At 41.2% G+C, this 20975-nt stretch overlaps 3 protein-coding genes and 1 long non-coding RNA gene across 5 annotated transcripts; 1 reads left to right on the top strand and 3 right to left on the bottom strand.

The window, feature by feature from the left end:
- Nucleotides 1-1716: 1716 nt before the first annotated feature.
- On the bottom strand, nucleotides 1717-6197 carry LOC101166882 (uncharacterized). 2 transcript variants are annotated; one of them, XM_078954125.1, is made up of 5 exons: nucleotides 5785-6197; nucleotides 4590-4675; nucleotides 4435-4510; nucleotides 4116-4228; nucleotides 3793-4032 (listed from the first exon to the last, which is right to left on the bottom strand). In XM_078954125.1, the coding sequence occupies exons 1-5, from the start codon at nucleotides 6062-6064 to the stop codon at nucleotides 4021-4023; spliced, it is 567 nt and encodes a 188-aa protein (XP_078810251.1). In that variant the 5' UTR covers nucleotides 6065-6197; the 3' UTR covers nucleotides 3793-4020. The 2 variants fall into 2 exon arrangements, with proteins under 2 accessions (XP_004073321.1, XP_078810251.1); XM_004073273.4 differs by having other exon boundaries at nucleotides 1717-4228.
- A 1473-nt stretch (nucleotides 6198-7670) lies between these two features.
- Nucleotides 7671-10968, bottom strand: smtnl1 (smoothelin-like 1). The gene is made up of 6 exons (XM_078954128.1): nucleotides 10850-10968; nucleotides 10674-10727; nucleotides 9211-9785; nucleotides 9010-9124; nucleotides 8725-8876; nucleotides 7671-8362 (listed from the first exon to the last, which is right to left on the bottom strand). The coding sequence occupies exons 2-6, from the start codon at nucleotides 10725-10727 to the stop codon at nucleotides 8050-8052; spliced, it is 1209 nt and encodes a 402-aa protein (XP_078810254.1). The 5' UTR covers nucleotides 10850-10968; the 3' UTR covers nucleotides 7671-8049.
- A 141-nt stretch (nucleotides 10969-11109) lies between these two features.
- On the bottom strand, nucleotides 11110-12781 carry LOC144994871 (uncharacterized). Its single transcript, XR_013658542.1, has 4 exons — nucleotides 12640-12781; nucleotides 12506-12558; nucleotides 12131-12427; nucleotides 11110-11722 (listed from the first exon to the last, which is right to left on the bottom strand). It is a non-coding gene; the product is annotated as an uncharacterized LOC144994871 (long non-coding RNA).
- Nucleotides 12782-15891: 3110 nt separating this feature from the next.
- LOC101159113 (uncharacterized) lies at nucleotides 15892-17285 on the top strand. The gene is made up of 5 exons (XM_004073243.5): nucleotides 15892-16040; nucleotides 16119-16171; nucleotides 16243-16548; nucleotides 16662-17155; nucleotides 17217-17285. The coding sequence occupies exons 1-5, from the start codon at nucleotides 16018-16020 to the stop codon at nucleotides 17226-17228; spliced, it is 888 nt and encodes a 295-aa protein (XP_004073291.1). The 5' UTR covers nucleotides 15892-16017; the 3' UTR covers nucleotides 17229-17285.
- The last annotated feature ends 3690 nt before the right edge of the window (nucleotides 17286-20975 follow it).

Genomic DNA, 20975 nt, shown 5'->3' with positions numbered 1-20975 from the left:
AGATAGTCTCACGTGGGTGGGAGTACTTCAGCTTTTTTACATGAATGAATTCCCCCAAAATAAGGTTAATCAGATCCTTCACATTTTCTTAACATTTATATTTCTTACCAAAAATGTAACATACCTTGTTTTGGCAAATTATTTATTGCTCAAGCACTGTTTTTGCTTTTTTTTTTTTTTTAACATGTCAGTCTAGAATTGGCTGTGAAGGTCTTTTTTCATTTTCAAGATTTTGGGGTAAAAATCGAAGAAAAAGAAATGTGAACTTGAAAAACAAGGCATCAGCGTGGACATACAAACATGGAAAGAGGAACAATGCCAGGAATTCCCCCCAGCTTCCGTATGAGCTCCCCCCGAAGTGCTTTTGTAATAGGAAGAAGGCATAAATATAATCAACAATACTGCTCACTTGGAATATATGGTGATTAAAACAATAAAATATTTTGGGCACAAACGGAACCTCATAGTATTTAAACAAATAAATTAGGTTTTTAATTTTTAAAAACTTAGTCATTCAGAAAATATGAATCTATCTTATACGGGAAGCTTTACTTTTATCTAAAGTTTAAAGATTTGCAGCTAAGTTTTGTAGCCTAATGTTTGAATCAGGAATCTGTGTTTTTCAAGCAGTTGTCATTCAGTAGAAGTGTTAATAAACCCATCCCCAGCTGATTTACTTTACCAAAACTCAAAAAGATGAGCAACAACTTACAGTATTTTTGCGTCACAGATTTTTCATCAAGAATGTGCGGCAGCAGTTTACAAATGTGGTGTTGCAAGCTTCACTTTCAACGAACACAGGCGTGTCAGTTAAGTTTTAAAGAAAGTTCAACCCCAAAAATACGTATTTAGAACCAATTCACGATTTTCTTTTAATCTTTAAATCACAATTAAGCTTATAGTTTTAAAGTCTAGTTTGTCAAATCTGACAAAGACCTTTTAAAGACTTAATTGATATCCATAATAGCAAAGAAGCTATGCTGGTTGTGGGATTCTTAACAATGATTCTAAGTAATTGAAATTATAGCTCTAATGTTTTAAAACAGAACAGACTTAAGTCTTTCACTAGGGATTTGCTAAATAAAATCATAAAACAAACAAAAAAAGTTGTTTTTCTTGTCTATTATTTTCATTTTGTACCTTATGTAAGTGGAGAAGTCCAATTATAAAAGAATCTGATTAAAGAAAAGTAGTACAATTAAAAACTTTTTGTCTGCAAGCTTTTGATTTTTCTTCCTAATTAATGTTTTACTTTAGCTTTCATTTGAATTATGCTAACTCAATGAATTTATTATTTTGTTTTTTAAAAAACAGATTTCCAGGAGCTGAGCTTTGTTTTAGAAAAAAAATGAAAGCCAGCAAAGGTTAAATGGCTCAAAATCATTCATTTCATGAAGGACAAAACTGCAGAATCGGCACAATACTTTGTGTTGTAAATGGGCTCTAAAAGTCTGCAGCTGTACTACACAATTTCTCATCTTCTGTCAGCTGATGAATCCAATTTATCTATTGTTTTAAACATGTTGTGATTTTATTGTTTTACCTCTAACTTTGTACGGTAACCTTGGGTGTTTTGAAAGGCGCTTTTAAATAAAATTTATTGATATTATTATTACCTTAGTCTTTGAACTGTAACAAATATAGAAGATAAAGTTTAAAGAATAAAATGAGAACATTAAGGGGAAGAAAAGAAAAAAAACAAGAACAAAAAGATGCTTGTTCTTAGAAGTATTTTCCACAAATATCAGTGTGTTTATTTTTTGCCATTGTATTTCTGACAGAAAACAAGAACTTGTCTCTGACAAAATGCCTATTTATGTCAGCCTTTGCATGGCTACCCAAAAAAAAGGAAAAATAATAACAATTCATGGCAGGTAAGACAGTTAAAACATCTTAAATCCCACAAAATTGACTTTATTCCCTTTAAAGGTTAACAGATAGATTATGGTTATTGGAATGAAGAATTCAATTATAGGAGCCAGTTAGCTGAAGTATCAGTTAACCTTCCGTCCATGAAACCAGGGTTCAAATCCAGGCTGCTCCCTATTCCCTTCTGTGCTTCTGTGCCAGTCCCAAGCCCAGATGAAATTAAGAGGGTAGCGTCACGAAGGGCATCCGGCATAAAACATTGCCAAGATAACTATGCAACTCTTCCTCAAAAGAGAGGCTGTTTCGCTTTGGCGATCCCTGATGCGAAAAGCCAAAGGAGGAATGAAGAATTCAATTATTTATAAAACACAAAGAAAATTCAAACATGAGAACAGGTTAACTGAGGCTGATTTATGCAAATCTTTTTTTGTTTGTTTTGGTAATCATTTTTAATTATAAAATGCATAGATTTTATCTGCAGTCATTCTTCTTCTTCTTTCTCTTTCGGCTTTTCCCATCAGGGGTCGCCACAGCGAATCATCCTTTTCCACCTCACTCTATCATGAACATCTTCTACCCTAACATTAGCCAACTTCATGTCCTCTGTTAAGACATCCATGTATCTCCTCTTTGGCCGTCCTCTTGCCCTCCTGCCAGGCAGCTCCATCTCCAACATCCTTCTACCAATATATCCACTATCCCTCCTCTGAACATGTCCAAACCATCTCAGTCTGGCTTCTCTGACTTTGTCCCTAACACAGGCAACATGAGCCGTCCCTCTGATGTACTCGTTCCTTATCCTGTCTAACCTGGTCACTCCTAAGGAGAACCTCAACATCTTCATCTCTGCTACCTCCATCTCAGCCTCTTGTCTCTGTCTCACTGCTACCGTCTCTAACCCATAGAGCAGAGCTGGTCTCACCACTGTCTTGTACACCTTTCCTTTGAGTCTTGCTGGCACTCTTCTGTCACACAACACTCCTGATACTTTCCTCCAACCGCTCCAACCTGCCTGCACTCGCCTCTTCACCTCTTTTCCACACTCCCCATCACACTGAACTGTTGACCCCAAGTACTTAAACTCCTGCACCTTCTTCACCTCAGCCCCCTGTAACCTAACGCTTCTACCTTGATCATTGTTTTGGATAAATAAATAAACGTTAAGCCTTAATTATACAAACGCAAGAATAAAAAAAAGCTTTATATTTAAAAAAACACAAGAGTTTAAGTCTTTTGGCTGTCAGTTTTTTTGTACTGATAGCAAGGTCTTTTCCAAATAGTCTGTTTCTAATCCTAAAAGCCTTTTCCTGTACACCAGAAATGTTCAACAGAGTAGATATTGTTGAAAATTAAGATTTTTATAACAGCTGCTCTTCTTTATTAAAGATAAATGCAGGAGGCATTTTTATTCTCACACCTGATCCATGACTGTTTCATCAAGCTTTTGTAAGGGTATGCAATAAAATGGGGACCTCTGAACAAACGTTCCTCAGCATAAAACAGAACTATCCTGCTGAAAAGGGTTCACTGATTAGGCGTGTTGACTGTCAAAGCCCCATGTTAAAATTGTGTGTGATCATGTGCCGGCGCAAGTTGCTGGGGTTGTTGAAGCTGGCGAGGCACTGATTACAACTGTACGGCTTTTCTCCCGAATGGGTCCGTAGGTGGATCTTCAGGCTGCCGTTCTGCGTGAAGCGTTTTCCACACTGCGCACAGGCGTAGGGCTTCTCCCCAGTGTGAATGCGCATGTGGATGCTCAGCGTGGTCTTGTTGACGAAGGATTTGCCACACGTGGAACACTGAATGGGCGACTCCCCGGTGTGGCTCGCGCGATGCGCAATGAGTTCCTCGCGGCTGACAAAGCACTTCCCACAGAAGCTGCAGTCCAGGGATTTGTTGACAGCATGAGGGAAGACGACCTGCTGCTGGGGGAACTGGCTGATGTGACCAGGGGGCTCCACTTGACCGTTAAGGTCTACCATGGGTGAATTTAAAGCAGGATTCATTGTGGAAGCTACTTGAGTGGAACTATTTCTTTCAGGTTTGCTGGCTCTTGCCCCTTCATCAATGCTATCCTGTCTCAGCCTTACTGGCAAGTGTTCACTTGTGCTGCTGGGGAAAGGTTGCAGACTGTCAGGGACGATGTTGTGGTCAGACAGGGATCTAAAAACATGGAGCTCAGATTCAGAAAAGAGAGTGTCGCTCTTCTCCAGCAGGTGGTCTTCAACTCCTCCCTGAATGCTCACAATTCTCAGGTTGTGGGTTTTGCCAGACGCACAAGAGGGTCCAACAGAATCTATCATCTGAGGTCCTGGGGCAACAAATTGAGGTAACCTTTCATCTTCACAGCTGTCCTGATCTGAAAGTTAACAAACAACACATACATATTCAGACTAGGCTTTAATATATTCAGAAAGTAAATCATATTTACCACAAAGGCTAAAGTGAAATTCAAGTAGAAGTTGAAAATTGACCACATCACCGCAGAGGTTTTGTTTAGTGTGCGGCTGTTTTCACAGCGCTTTACTCTAAGCTTGGTGACGAGTGGACAAAAGCTGAACTCACCTTCGACTGGCATACACCCTCCAACATCATCTTCATCCTTGATGAGGATAACATCTGCACTTTCCACCTCTGCACACTGAGAAGCAAAGGGAGCAGAGGTTCATGAGCAGACCTATTTCCAGACACAACCATGGTCGCATACAAATGCAGTTCACCTGTTTGTTGTCGGTGTTTTCTCTTTGAAGAGCGATTGAAGCCACCTCTACTGATGGCTTCTCCGTTACTGGTGGCTTTACATGAACTGAAAGAAAAAGAGCAGGCAACACCAGAACATTACTGTCCTTTAAATCACAAAACTAAACTGTAGTGACACCTCTGTTACAGCAGAACTGTATTTGGGTACACATAATTTTGTATTAACATGGCACAAATACATGGTTTACAAAACTCTCCATAAATCTAAATTTCTAGTGTTCTTGTAGCCTTTTTCTCATGATGGAGGACATATATAAAGAAAATTAAGCGCAAAATTGCACTGCAGAGTATTTCTTAATTCAATTGTGTTGAATCAGGAGCGGATGTTGGAAAAAGCTTGTTGTTGTGTTGTAGTTACTACAATACCACAAGCTTCCCTGCTCCGTTCCATTCTGATGCATCCATTTGTAGACAAACACATCCATGTACGTCTTTGTTTTTCTCGTAAGAGCTGGCATCTGGCTCAAAACTGAACAGCTGGATAGCTCTGATATTGCTTGATATTTTTGTTGTATTGGTATTGTTAGTTAGGCAGTGTGAGGGGCTGTAAGCTAGCAGGAGAGAGTGTAAAAAGGTGGATGACAGGAAGTTTAGGCGGTCTTGCTCCACACCAACAGTTCTGCCCACAATTTAGAGGAGAATTTCTAATGGGCGCTCTGCAGAAACTCAAAAGATGTTTGAAATGTGACTTTCAAGTTTCCATACGCTTCAGTGACCTGGTTTTTGAGGGACAATTATTCCAGCCACAAGTCCTCTCCATTGAAAGAAAAAAGTTTAATATCTGCAACTTTTAGTTATGCAAACTAACTTTTGGAGAAAGCTGATATTCCTGGGAGGATTAACCATGAAAGAAACCAGGTGTATATAACCCTTCCCACTTCCCTGGATAACTGACACCAGGTTTCCTTATTATATTACATTAAAGAAACCAGTGATTCATGCAGCAAAAGTCTCTCCAGTTTCTAACCTTCTGACATTTTTGTGACCCCCCCCCCCCCCCCCCACACACACACACACACACAATTTAAAGGTATAATTTCAAAATAATACAAAAACCACAACATGAATCATGGGAAATAATATAAATCACATGACATTCAATGGCGATGAGCAACCATGTGCATGGGTGGTGTTCCTCCACCCATGCGTCGGTACCTCTGTGTCGCGGTTTGGGGGTGGCGGTTCTGGTCGGGAAGCAGCGGCTGGCCGGTCGGTTCGTCCGGGTCTGCAGCCTGAGGGAGAAGAGCTCGCTCCTCATCACCTTCGTCCTCAGCCTCAGGGTCTCGTTTTCCTTCAGGCTCTGGGTGAGGTGGCGGCGGAGGGAGTCGGTGCTGTCCGAGAAGAGCTGGAGGATCTCCGCCACCGCCGCCCGGGTCAGAACGTTCATGATGGACAGAAGCTGAGACTCCATGTTCAGACTGCCGGAGGAGGACATGCTCCGCTCCGCTCGGGTTTTTAGTATTACTGTGTGGAACAAAACAACGACACTCGGTCCGGGTTAGCTTGCGAGGAGGGTCACGGCCTTCCCGACAGTTACCGTAAAACTCCGAAAGCAGCAACAGCAGCAACTGGGTTCGGCTGTTATGTTTGGGTTTGTTCTGGTTCGTTCCAGGCAGAAAGGACTCAAGCAGGATCATAGACCAGGAGTCTGCATGTTTCTATTGCATAAAATAGTGGTTTTCAATATTAAAATAATACGAAAGTATTACAATCAATATTTAAAATGACTGAATAATAACGGTGTCATTATGACTCATGTGAGCCTTCATCCCTCTTCTTCTTTTGCTATCTATTATAAACATTCAGCATCGGTTTAAGAGTCCTGACAGTTTTAGAGCCTTTCAGGTGGATTTCTTACTGACCACAACCCAACAAGAGCTACAAAGTCTTATTTCACCCAATGAAAAAATAAGACACTGCCTTGTGTTTATAATATTGTTACTATTATGGTAAATATAAATAAACTGTTGTTTTTGGCATGAATAAAACATATAGAAAAGGTAGCCTTTTTAAAAAAAGTAATAGTTTTATATCTTTTGACAGAAGTTGACATGACTTCTTGTCAAAATAAAAGACACCCTGTGCCACATAGGATCATCTCAATGCAGAAATTAGTAGTATGATGTCAGGAGTGATTAAAAGAAAAGAAAGAAAACAGTTTATTTTATTTGGGGTGAGCCAGAAATTCATTAATCTTACTAAACAATATTTAATCAGAGTTAATTAAGCAACTTTTACCGTATTGTTCAAACCATTAAGTGCACTTTAAGTACTTAAAAATTTTTTTTTCAAAATCACATAATTCACTTCATAATCCGATGCGGATTACGTATAAAATCTGGTTGTGTTTACTAATCGCCAATCGATTTTCTATTGTACACAGTGCTCAAAAATCTGCCAGTGTTTTGGGGGTTGCAGACCCCTGCACTAAAGACACTGTTGTGCAACAGAAAATCAGAATGTGTTTTAGGATGATTCTAATTATAATTTACTCTGATAGCAAATCAAACCATTTACCATCATTTTGCTCAGTGATCTGAAATTTAAAAAATCAAAACATAAATGACAAAAATTAACTAACACAAGTGAACCACAATCCCATTCTTTATTCAAATTGTTAGCCTTTTTCCAAAGCCACAGAGCCACAATGGAGGGGCTCCGGAGCCGCACGAGTCTTCTTTATATTTTTTTTACTATTTAATAAGAGCATTGTTTCCTATTAGAGTTTTGTAGAAAAGTAAATACCGCCCCCCCTCCAAAAAACAAAAACCAAGACATTAAATATATTTGTCAGTAACAAAAATTAAAAAAATATATTTTGGCTAAAATATATTGAACAAAATAAAACTACCCAGATAAACGATATTCAAAATTGCACAAGCTCTTTTAATGTTTTGCCAACTAAAAATGTTCAAAATGGTTTATTCTTCCTCAATAACAACCAATTCCAGATAATTTTGTTTAATTATACCACCCTAAAAATTACCTTTTCCTATACAATAAAGCAATAGAATACATTTTGTTTTGTTACAAATGACGTGTTTTTCATTTGATGGAACTTTTATTTGTCTTTTTTGTACCTATGTAATACAATGAGATTTAGGAGATTGAACAAATTATACAGCTTTTTAAGACAGTCTACTGCATGACAATATTTAAACATTAATTTTTGTTAGACATTTTAATGAAGCATGTTATTATTTTTCATGAGCACCCATCAATCTAGGTTATGAACATTTTTTTTTGTGTAACGTAGCAATGCACAGCACAGCAGTGAAAAGAATTACAACACAAAGGAACATCTCCATGTTTTTGAGCTGACACTCCAAGTGTTTGCCTTTCTTTTTGTCTTTTCAGTCGTTTTGTTTTCCGTCAGTTTCAGTCAGGGACTCTTCCCCAACTTTTCCATTTTCTTTCCCCTCACAGCTGTTTGCATGCACCCTTCTCTTCTCCACCTTCCTCAGCCTGTACGGGTTCTCCTTGTGTTTCTTTGTGACCGTCAACAGGCTCACTTTTATCGGCCGATGTGTCTGCAGCTCCATCTTCTTCGTTGGCTGCCTCCTCGTCCACATCTCCAACTTTTTCTTTCTCTTTGCTCCTCCTTTCTTGCTCTATTTTGGAGAGGCTGTGACAGAGGGACTGGACGTATGTGAAGACACACATGGGGTCTGGGCTTTTGCCCATCATGATCATGTCAGCTACTTCCAGAAGAGGGCAGCAGTCAGCCAGAGACCTACAAAACATGGAGAGGAGGTTGTGAACAGTAGGCGTTAAACGGTAAATGTGGTAACAATACATTGCAGCCTCATTTAAAATGCTGTTGTGATAAAAGTCACTATAAAAAACCCTATTTATCAGACTTCTGCACTGCCTTGATGTTACAAAATCTAAATGCTGTCTTTTGAACATTTTGTATCTCAAGTGTTTTCCCACTTTTATCACTTAACTCTTTTTTTTTTTTTTTGATTAGTGAACCACATTTGAATCTGAATTAGTTAAATCTCCTATCGTGTGACGGATGTGTAAAATGTTATTATAACAAAGCAATTAGCAATAAAGCTTTGAAAGTTGATCTAAGGTTTAAGAACTACACACTCTGCTGTCTGAAAAGCCAAAGTGAAGTTTTTCTCCCTTTCCTGTGGAGTTAGGGAGTTGTAGTCAAAAGCGTCTGGAAAGAAACGGTGGATCAGAGCACAGAACGCCAGCCCATCACACCAGGACGATGAGAAGTTTTCTATGTTGACATCCTACAAAAAGAAAAAGACAGGAGTCAGCTAAATAACTGTGCATCACACTTTTTGCATTAACGAGATCCTCGCAAACATACCTGTGGAATTTTCAAACCAGGAAAATAATGTAAACACACAGGGCTGCACTTGCCTTGTAGTTGCGTGTTTTGCTGCGACACCACTGAAGTATCTTCTGTTTTATAGAGGCTCCTGTTGCTGCAGCACCGGAGGACTTCTGAATCCTGAAGTTGCGAGGTATCGGTGTCCTGCAAGTTTCACATGGAACAAGTTTGTTAAAGGATTTTTGTTTGACTTATACTTCTAAAGTACTGGTTATAGTACAGGAACTCACTCTGGTGCGCCTTGTTGGAACTTGGCTATAATGTCATTTTTTGCAGATGCTCTGATGGAGCGTGCAGAGGACCTGGGTCGAGAGCTAGGAACTGTCTTTCTTTTTGGTTTTCCTTGTTTTTCTTCTTCCCTCCCCTTCCCTTTGTCTGACTTATCTGCTTTTTTAACATCTTTCACGTCCTCTTTTTTGTCTTTTGCCTCTTCGTTTTTTGCTTTAATCTCACACTTACCCCCTTCATCCTCTCCTTTCCTGTTGACCTGGTCCTGGACCTCCTCTACCTGCCTTTCTTTCACATCTCCCTGCCCCTTCTCTTTTCTCACATCTTTATCTGCTTGTTCCATTTTGGGTTCTGCCCCATCAACAATTGTCAGTGCCTTATCGTGGTCTTGTTCAGTGTCTCCTTCAGTCTGCTGTGGGACCGTCTCTGAGTTATTTGGTTCTTCCCCATTAATCTTTTGTACAACAGCCTCCTCCTCCACTTTATCTTCCTCAGTTCTCTCCACAACAGCTGTCACCTCCTGACCTTCTGCTGTCTCTCCCAGGCCTTTAACTTCTGTCACACTGGACTCATCTGCCTGGACAACAGAAAAAACAAATTTGCATTTCTTATCTTTATATTATTTTTGCTTCATGTCTTTTTAGCATCCTAATCATGTTTTTTGTGGACAAAGTTCACATATTTAATGTGAATTTCCATTAATCTAGATAAAAGAAACATTTTAGAATTGGGAAAACGTGGTTTGTCAAGCAGATTAGAAACTATTTTTGTTTTTGGTAAAGTAATTTATCTTAAGTTTCATATTCTCTTGTTTCTGCCAACTTGAATTGACACCAAAATAAAATAAATCAATAATGTGGAACTGTGTTCTATTGCAGATTTAAGACAACCCCACAAAATTAAATCGCATCAGGGCAAAAATTATTGGATTTAATTAGATTAATTCTTTGCCTGTTTAAACAAAGTGCACTGTAAATGTTTACTGTGTTGTGCAATGTCAGAGTCAATACCTTTCTGTGGCTTTGTTAATATTCATATTTTAAGTCAGAACCATGAGCAGAAACCGAAGACATACAAATATGAACAATAAAAATCTAAATAAATGGTGTCAGCAGAATAAATTCAAGATTTTAATATGAGAGGTTCTAATTTAAAGCTTACAAAATTCATTTTTCATCTTCAACTGAAACATTTTTGCTTCTTTTTGCATGCAGGTCAAAGTCTGAAACAGCAACAGTCTCCATGGAGGGACGTGTGCATCACTTTGTGAAAGCTGTCATTCAGGTAGTATTAAGAACAGGTGCAGCAAAGGCAGCTCAAACGGCTTCTTCCATCCTGGTGTCCAAACTCACCACCTGCTGTGGCCCCAAATAATGCAGTTGCCTCTTCGTGGTTTGGATTTTAGAGTCAGCAGCTCTGAGTAGAACATATCTGAAAGTCGTGTTAACAGAGCAAAACTACAAACCTGGATGTTGTTTGTGCCATCCTCTTCCTCCTTGACAGGCATTTCTCCATTCATCTTGTCGACCAGAGGAAGATTAAACTGCTCAGTTGCCACCACTAGATTATTTCGTTGAAAGATTTTTTAAAGACAGGAAGTCCTGAAAGTTGACGTCTCACTATCAGGATTTTACTCCTCACCCTCACGTCCCTCCAGCCGGTACCAGTGTGTAGGATGTATGCCTTGGCTCGTGGATACCCGCCTTTCAACTCATGTCCCCCAACACCCCCACCTCCCTGCTTTGTGAGGATTCCTTTGCTTCTTTATCTGACCTTTTGAAGAACACACGATCCAAAAATAGAGATCATGACACAGGCCCTGTGCTACTAGCCTGACAGCTGCATCTGCTGTCAAGACCATGGGTGTATACAAACACATGGTTGCTTGACTACAGTTCAACTTCATTAAACAAAACCAGTTTTATTTCACAGAAAAGGAATTGTCTCAACTTCCTTTATTGTCCAAGCTGAAGAGGAAAATTTAGATCGTGCAGGCATGCAAGATCTGAATCACCTTGCAGTTAATCAAACCCTTGAGGTCACTTGTTGACCAGTTGAGTACTGTGGAGGACCTGGGAAGATCTTCTGCTGGTAAGGACCTTGATAATCGTCCTCCTCAGACTCGTGTTCCTTCAGGTAGTGGACATCCTTGTAGTAGTCTTTGCCCCCCTCATGGCTCTGGCTGAATGTGCTGCATGTGCCAGGAGGATACAGACCATACAGGAGCCTGTAGTCAAAGACAGGATAAAAGTTACCCCAGTAACCTGGCAGGACAACGCTTGGTACAGGCAGCCTTGTGAAGCCTGGCTCAGATGCTGAAGGTTGGGCCGGGTAGCCAAATTCCTCCGTCTGTTGTTGATAGTTTCCCAGTTCAGCTTCCTTCACAATATTGGAAGTCTCTCCTGACTGGAGGACAGGTCCAGCTGGTGGCAGAGGAGGCTGTGGGAGGAGCTCACTGGTACTTTGGGCCCGGGCATTTGCAGACGCTTTGTGGAGCAACAAGCCAACTTGATTCTGTTGAGGAAAATAAACTTAGAATCTGCACAAAAGACTAGGTACTTTTGGTTAAAATTAAACAAATCTTCCAACTGAATTATTTCAAAAAGAAGTTTTAGTGTTCTTAAAGGAGGAAATTTATCAAATGCTACCTTGGACTTAAAGTGCCATTCTCTGTCACATACATAGGTGTGTAAAATTTGCTCTCCACATTTGACCCATCCCCTGGGGGAGCAGTGAGCTGCAGACACAGCCACACCAAGGAACCACTTGGTGGTTTAAACCCCCCAATCAAACCCCTTACTGCCGAGTGTCAAGCAGGGAGACATAGGGTCCCATTTTTAGAGTCTTTGATGTGACTCTGTCTGGATTTGCACTCACGACCTTCCAATCACCGGGCAGACACTCCATCACAAGGCCACTTACCTGGCAAGGCTGGCTGAGCTGCTCCAGGTTGTGTAGAACCAAGCAAATAGCCTTCCTGAACAGGAGAAGAGCTAGAGCTGCCAGAGTAGAGCTCTCCAGGGGTAACAAGACTCATCCCAACAGGGGCTGGAGCGGTTTGAACCACCTCTTGAGAGAGGGTGGGTTCTTGCATATAGAAGTGCATTGGCTGAGAAATCATATCTGGAGTACTGTACTGCACAGGAGATGCTCTCCTATAAGGAACGTAGTTTGTTCCATGTGTGCTGCTGCTGCCACCATAACTGGTGGCTTGAGAGCCTACACAGATGGAGAGAAAAAAATAAAGACACGGAGTTTTCAACTTCAGCTTTGTGAAGCTACAAAACCCTACAGTACCTTTGGCAGGAAGACCACATTAATCCACAAACAGCAAGGGAAACAGGAGAAGCCTGAAAATTAACCAGATCAAATCAGATCAAATTCCTCAAGTAAAAATAAAAACTCAATGAATCATGATATGACCCACATACCCCAAAGAAACCTGTGAATTCATCACAGTCAAAACAAGTTGTAAAAGAAACCAAGTAACCGTGAGGAATTATAAAAGTTGCAGAGGCCAGCCCCATCCAATCACAGTTTAACAAGCCCAGGATTCACAGCTGCTGGTGATTGACACAAAAACTGGTCAAAAGCAAGTGGATCAATTCTATTTAACTTAAACAAATGGAGCTGATGAAAACCGATTGTCTGAAAGAGGTTTTAGTCTTTCTGTGGATAAAACACACCCTGGACAGATTGCCAGTCTATTGCACAACCACACAATCACACCTAGGAACAATTTAAAGACACCTATTAACCTACAAAGCCTGTTTATAGAGTGTGGAAGCCGAAGCTTACCGGAGAAAACCCATGCATGCATACATAGGGAGAGCATGGAAACTCCACAGAGAAAAGTCCCAGCCGGGATTTGAACCAAATGTGTCCAGGTGAATACATCAGATGGGCATTTCCAGCTCTGATGTTTGCATTATTAAAGGTTTTACAATGGACAGAAAGGAATGGACAGCTGAAATAGCTAACGTATGACTAAGTGTTTCTTTTAAACAACGACAACACACAGCAGGTCTAAGATTTTGTTTGGAATTCATAAACTTTGTTCAAGTTGTCTCAGCCCATACCTGCAGTCAGATTTCTTTGGCTGTCAGCTCATAGATTTGTGAAGGGCACAGAAATGGCAGATTACAATACAAAAGAGTCATTAAAACAGTTCTTAATCATTGCCATTCCATATAATATAACTGAAATTAAGTCAATAATAAGAAAGGGAGAATTAGGGGAAAGGCAAAGTGAATAAGAGAAGGAAAAGGAAAGATTTCCATCTTTGAATGGTAAATAGTGTATACTTACATAGTGCTTTCTACCTTCCTTAAAGGACTAAAGCGGTTTACAGTCACAGACCCATTCACCCATTCACACACACATTCATACACTGGTGGCAGCTCCACTGCCGAACACTGGCACCAACCTTCCACCAGAGGCAAGGTAGGGTTCAGTGTCTTGCCCAAGGACACTTTGACACATGGGCGGCCAAGAATTGAACCTGCAAGCTTCCAATCAGAGGTCGACCGCCCTACCACTGCACTGCGCCATGGAATTCCAGAACAGCCAGAAAACGTTTATGTCATGAGAAGAAACAGATATTTCTAGATGATTCATCATACATACAGGTCTTAACAGCATGTTCTTGAGGAGGAAACACTTTTCAGGTCTTTGTGAATGTGGCTTGGGAAACATTCAGACCTATGATATGTCAACAAAAAAACTAAACACATCATCTGAAGGACAAACTGGGGAAGATTCTAAGTGCAGAGGATTGTAGTCATAGAGTTTTTGAGGTAAAGAGAATTTGATTCTATCTCTGGCTGTTTATGTTTGGATCTTAAATTCTGACTAACACGGCAGCCCACTAGGTGGCGGTGATGCACTTAGAATATTAAATGCCACCAGCCAAAATGTATTTGCTTCTTAAACTGAACTGCAATGAACAGTATATAGGAGAAACCAAACAACCGCTACACAAGCGGCTTTACCAACATCGCAGAGCCAACCCAAGTGGACCTGAGTCTGCAGTTCATCTCCACCTGAAGGCCACTAACCACTCTTTCGAGGACAGTGAAGTCCGATAGTAGCCAGAGAGAAAGGATGGTTTGAGCGAGGAGTGAAAGAGGCCATCTTTGTCAAGAAGGATAAACCTTCTCTTAATAAGAATGGTGGTCTCAGGTTTATTCTTCCATCCATCTACTGCAGTGTTTTGAAACCTAAACAAACTAAACCAGTTCCACCTGAGTCGTTAACCGCTGAAAGAGACGACCATTTGGAGATGGAGTCACTGACTCCCCAACCCCCAGCTGAGGACAAAGGACTATTAACGACCCGAAACCACGTAGGCTAAGTGGACAACACCTCCAGTTTCAGGTCTGACTCCTCCCCCATGAGCGAATATATACCAGCTCTTAGACCAGCTATTTCAGAAAGGGGAGCTGGTCTAGCTCGTGCTGGTTTGCGGCGCCTTCCGTCCGTGAAACCAGGGTTCAACTCCAGGCTGCTCCCTGTTCCCTTCTCTACCTCTGTGCCGGTTCCAAGCCCAGTTTAAGAAGGTTGCGTCAGGAAGGGCATCCGGCATAAAACATTGCCAAGTTTACCATGCGACTTCTTCACTGTGGCGACCCCTGATGGGAGAAGCCGAAAGTGGAAGAAGACCAGCTATTTCAGAATTGACAAAGCCTCTTGGATAAGAGGTGAAACGTCTTCCAACTTCAAAACCAAGTCCAGATGACATCCCCTAAACCTACTACAATGGAACCAACCTGGATGAATGAGAGTCTTCATAGACATGATTGCTTCATAAAGCAAACAAGTACGCTTCAGACTGAATTAGATTTTTCAATGTATAGATAGAATAAAAAAGTAAACTTCAGCCTCAGTTTCAGTATAGATCAAGTATGTTTGTAGTACTCTGAAATACATTCCTAAGGGAACTTTGAATATATTTGGGGAAGATTAATCTTTCTCTTTACATATTTGTTTTTGTTCTGTTGCAAATTTCAAAATGACTTTACTGAAACATCAAAGAGATTATAATTTTGAGCATTTCATTAAACATCTCACAAAGATTAACATGAAGAAAATGTTATTTAGTTTCAAATACGCCTTTATTTGTGTACAAATGATAAAACGGGTCCCAATTACATGCCCCTAACCAAAAACCCACAAATAGCATCACAAATGCTAGAAAATGATACAAATAAATTTATTTAGAGGATGTTCAGTTGAATTTTATTTTTCCTCTGACCACAAAAGCTGTCAGAAAGTTATATTTGCATTAAAATTAAACCAAATGTTTTGGATGGGGTTTGGTTTTTCTGTGAGATAGAAAAAATCTACCGCGGTAAAATGTCTTTTTTTGTTGTTGTTTTGCTTTAGGTTTCAATATTGTTTAAAAAAGAAGAATCTCTGTTACTGAAGAAAGTAGAGATCAGCAGATGTGGGAAACTCTTTGGATCTGATGATCTGGAGTCTCCAAAAGTGGCTTTTTAATTCATATAAAACCAAGGCATAGAATATTTGTGAACATCAGAAGTCTCACTTTAACTAAAGAGAGACCTCCATTGGAATTTAGAAATCAAACAAACTGAACAGATTGAGGAGGGAAACCTCAAGAAATACCACGAAAAAGAGTGATTAAAAAAATAGTTGTTTGTGAAACGGCAAAGGAGACTAAATTTAAAGTCTATCCACAGCAGCTGGAAGCTATATGCAAATTAAGCTGTGATTGGACAAGAAGGTTCCCTGGAAACATTTATATCTCTTCACTATCTCTTGCTTTGTTGCAGCTCAGCTTCATTAAGATGGTGTGTCAGGCCTTCCTGAGGTATAGTGGCAAGCCACTTGTAAATTTAATTAAACTATTTGTAATTATTTATTAATTGCGTGAATGTGTAATTTTTAGGGGTGTCCTCCTTGCCTTGCTAGTTGTCGATTCTTTTGAGTCTTCCATTAAAGGTAATGTATGTTACTTCTCTTTAAAAAGAAGCTAGGATTATGTTTTACATCAACAAATCTGTCTGTACCAGGCTCAAAGTCTCCAGTACAGCACAGCAGTGGCTCAAATGCTGCACCCAACTATCCTCATCAAACGGCAGCTTCAGAATACTCTGCACCTGTGCAATATAGCACTTCAAGACTGATGTCTCAGCCAATGCAGTTTGTGATGGGGCCCAGTCTCTCCCAGGGAGTAGTCCAGGCCACCCCAGGATTCAGTGGCCTGAGTTCTACTGCACCTCAAGATCTGTCTTCTTCTGGCTCTGTTTATTATTCTGTTCCAGTAGAAAATGCTGGTGGTTCACCTCAGGCTGGTTCACCCCAAGGTGGACTACCAGGTATCAAGAAGCAACGCATTGTCTTGACTTGCTGAATTAACTTTATGGGTGCAAGGATTTCTCCGCAATACTTGTACCTTTTTGCTTTTTAAAAAAAAAAAATTTCTCAACAGAATCAAGTTGGCTTGTTGCTCCACAAAGCTTTGAGGAAGCGTCTGCAAATGCCCAGGCCCAAAGTACCAGTGAGCTCCTCCCACAACCTCCTCTGCCACCAGCTGGACCTGTCCTCCAGTCAGGAGAGACTTCCAATATTGTGAAGGAAGCTGAACTGGGAAACTATCAACAACAGACGGAGGAATTTGGCTACCCGGCCCAACCTTCAGCATCTGAGCCAGGCTTCACAAGGCTGCCTGTACCAAGCGTTGTCTTGCCAGGTTACTGGGGTAACTTTTATCCTGGCTTTGACTACAGGCTCCTGTATGGTCTGTATCCTCCTGGCACATACAGCACATTCAGCCAGAGCCACGAGAGGGGCAAAGACTACTACAAGGATGTCCACTACCTGAAGGAACACGAGTCTGAGGAGGACGATTATCAAGGTCCATACCAGCAGAAGATCTTCCCAGGTCCTCCACAGTACTCAACTGGTCAACAAGTGACCTCAAGGGTATGTATTAATGATTTCACAGTGCACTTGTAAAGGGTTTAATATGGTTCTTTTCTTCTAGGTTGGACGTTAGATTGCACCTCCTAAAGCTTGTGGCAAAGAATAAAGTTCAGTCGTATTTGAACATGTATGAACTGGAGTGACGGTGCATTCTTAACCCTTGTGCTATCCTTGGCACTTCATTGTTGGGTCATCTAGACCCACTAGACAGTGCTCTGAACCTTTTTTCTTCAATGATTTTTGATCTTCACTGGCGTCCATGGCTTACATGAAATCTTTCCACCAATGTCATGGTAGGAATAACGCGTCAAAGTAAGGGTGGGGTCATCTAAGATGGCTTAAGGGTTAAACAAGGGAAAGGGCTCATTTCTTGCTGCACTACAGCAAGAAATGAGGAATTGGCTTCCGTGGTGTCCAAACACTAAATTTCCTTCAGTGATCTTGTGGGTCTCTTGATGTAAACAGAATCTGTGGAAGGAGTTGAGGCTGTTGCAATCAACCCCCCCCCCCCCCCCCCCCATATAATTAAAGTCCATTGCATGGATAAGCGTAAAATGTCAAAGGTGATGGCATTGCAGACAACTGACCTCTGACCTGTTACTGCCAAGAGTTGCACAGAATCTTTGAGGTAAACTTTAAATATGCTAAAGGTATTTTAAATAGGTCAGCAACTTTTAATCTCAAGATTAACTTAAACTTCGTAAATGTTATCAAATCAGAAACTTAACATGGGGTGGTACAGATTACATAATAACTTGCATTTGACATGAGGTTTTAGATGCTGAACTTCAAATGTGCACAAGTGATCTGTTCTCTCAGAATTGGTTTAAAGAAATGAATTAAGTGAGCAGGTGGGACAGACTAACTGCATGATTGGGTGGTTTTTGGTAAATGGCGTATACTTGTATAGCGCTTTCTACCTTCTTACGAAGGTCCAAAGCGCTTTACAGTCACAGTCCCATTCACCCATGCACACACACATTCACACACACATTCACACACTGATGGCGGCTCCGCTGCCAAACACTGGCGCCAACCTCCCACCAGAGGCAAGGTGGGGTTCAGTGTCTTGCCCAAGGACACTCCGGCACATGGGTGTGCAAGGCGGGAATCGAACCTGCAATCTTACGATCATGAGTCGACCGCCCTACCGCTGCACCACGGCCGCCCGGTTTTTGCATGTTCGTGTCTCAAAAACCCTTTTGAATGCTGCATGTGGACATGCCCCTTTATTGGATGAACCTGCTCTTGATTAAGACAATGTAGGAGCAGAACAGAGGTGCTCGCTCAAGGAAGTTTCAGACTCTGGGGAAAAGGTTCCTACCCGGCCAGGAAGGTGCACGCCCCAAGGGCGCTTGGACCTGGGAGCATGGTGCACACTCCGGGAACCACTGGGCCTGTATGGACGGGGGGATGCATTTGGACCGCCAGACCACTCGTCAGATGAGCCGACGTGAGGAGGGCGCACGCACTGAGAGCAATTAGGCCACTGGGACCGCCAGTTCTATGGTGTGAGTAGACTAATGTTGCAGGCTGGTTGACTCGTACAAGAAGGTGGTACAGCCTGCATGTTGGAGTGCCTTTGGTGCTGCCGCTTGTTTCCACGCAGGAGGGCTAGCCAGAAGTGACACGACACTGGGAGGAGTGTGACGCGGAATACGCACAGATGTACGAACTCTGCCTCCCCTACGTATTGGGACAGCGTAGCCACACTCCTCGGGATGGCCTAAGGCAGGCCGTGGTCACTTCTGGTGCTGGCAGATGTTTGCCTTCAGGTCCTGGTGCGTGTGACCGGAAGACTTCCCTGATCGTCGAGGAAGTGGACATCACGGGCCAAGTCTGGCGGGAGGAGGACATCCCCTTGATCCCCGATCTGTGGCCTCCCCAAGTTGCTTTTTTTTTTGTCAGCTGTCCCCCGGACTTTTAGTATTTCTCTTTATTAGTTTTTATCCTGTTTTTAGCATTTTGTGGTGTTTTATCCTTCCTAGGACTTTTTAGAACTGTTATTTCTTATAGTTTTTATCTGCAAATCAGTGGCCATCCATATTTTTATTGCTGGAAATAAATTGTCATTGTGGCCAAAAACCCGAGTCCTCTTTGATGGCGTGTGTGCTATCACCCACACCATTCCCCTAGCCGTTTAATATCCTTATTCATTTTATTTATTCCCCCCATTTTTCAACCCCCTACAGTCCTTACAGATGTTTTCAATGCTGTAGTTTTAGCAAAGTAAAATAAATGGACCTATAATGTTCAATTCAATACAATTTTATTTGTATAGCCCAAAATTACAACAGTCGTCTCGATGGGCTTTGAAGTGAACATGAACTCAAAAGGATCATGAATACAAAGAGTTAAACAGGAAAATACTAAAATGAACTAACAAACTGACTAAACTAAACTGGACATCCCTGCCCTTAGACCCCCCCCTTCGCGGTAAGGAAAAACTCCTTAAAAAACGAAGAAACCTCAGGAATGTCAACATGAAGGAGGGATCCTCCCCCAGGACGGACAGGCGATTTACCAGAACTCTTAGAGAAGAATTAACTTATCTAACTCTACAACTACATATATAAAGTCCAGCAGACGAGCTTCATCCAGCCGTGGTTGGGGGGACAGTCAGGGGCGCGATTCGAGCCTGAGACAGGAACCACAGCCAGGTGTAGGAGCGGGAGCAAAGGCGAGGTACTCGGTCAGGTACAGAGCAGAGACGAGCCAGAGGCAGGATCCACAGCCAGGTGTAGGAGCGGGAGCAAAGGCGAGGTAAACGGTCAGGAACAGGAGCACGGATGTTACAATGAACCAATCCACGACCCTTGTAACTTCAAGGTTACAAGGTTAACTTCAGTCCGCGTAGAATGATCCAGTAGAATTCACACTCTAAAGTTAAAAGTTCTGAGGCTACTTGTCCTCGACTACTTGCAATTATACTTAAGCGTGGTCACGTTAAAACTGTTTGGCGCTGAAATGAATTTGTAAATTGAATTTCTTCAGATGACCTCCCACTTGTGTCAAAACATTGGACCATCTGGTTTTCAACCAGTCCAACCCTGGTCCTTGAGATCTACCATCCTGCATGTCTTCCAAACAGTTCTACTTGATACTAATCACAGAGTAGGTGTGGAAAACTTTGAATTACCTGTTGCTGCAATGGTATGGAAGCAATTCAATAAAATAGGTGTTTTTTGTTCAATTGTCTCATGCTAAATTTCTTTTTTTAAATGGAATACTATACACTTCCATAATTGTACATATAGCTGGGGGAAAAAAGATGGTAGATGTCATGGTTTACTGGTTAACATGTTTTGGAAATTTATGCCAATAAAGGGCGAAAAAAATTTCAGCTTAATAGAAAGCGTGAGCTGCTTTTATAGCATCGTACTCATTGATCAAAAATAAGCAGGATGTGTCATTTCTTATTCAGTTCAAAACATTTTGCATTAGTTCAATTCAATTCAATTTTATTTGTATAGCTCAAAATCACAACAACAGTCGTCTCGATGGGCTTCGAAGTAAAACATGAACTTAAAAGGATCACGAATACAAAGAGTTCAATAGGAAAATACTAAAATCAACTAACAAACTGACTATGCTATACTGGCATCCCTGCCCTTAGACCCCCTTTCGCGGTAAGGAAGTTCATATATTTAAATATTCATGGGTTTAGTTAAGGCAGTAAATGTGTTTTTTTTCCCGGAAGATCTTCATGATTTGGTGTTTATGAAGATTTGATTATTAAAAATTGCTTGTACACGAGAGAAAAACCCAAAGCATTCTGTCAAAGCATTTAGAAAAGAAACATCCGTATGTTCCTGATGAA

This window comes from Oryzias latipes, chromosome 10, assembly GCF_053564925.1.
Source record: "Oryzias latipes strain Hd-rR chromosome 10, Olatipes_Hd-rR_3.1".
Classification (NCBI taxonomy): domain Eukaryota; kingdom Metazoa; phylum Chordata; class Actinopteri; order Beloniformes; family Adrianichthyidae; genus Oryzias; species Oryzias latipes.
Note: the sequence above shows the minus strand (reverse complement) of the source record. Positions and strands in the feature narration are given on the sequence as shown.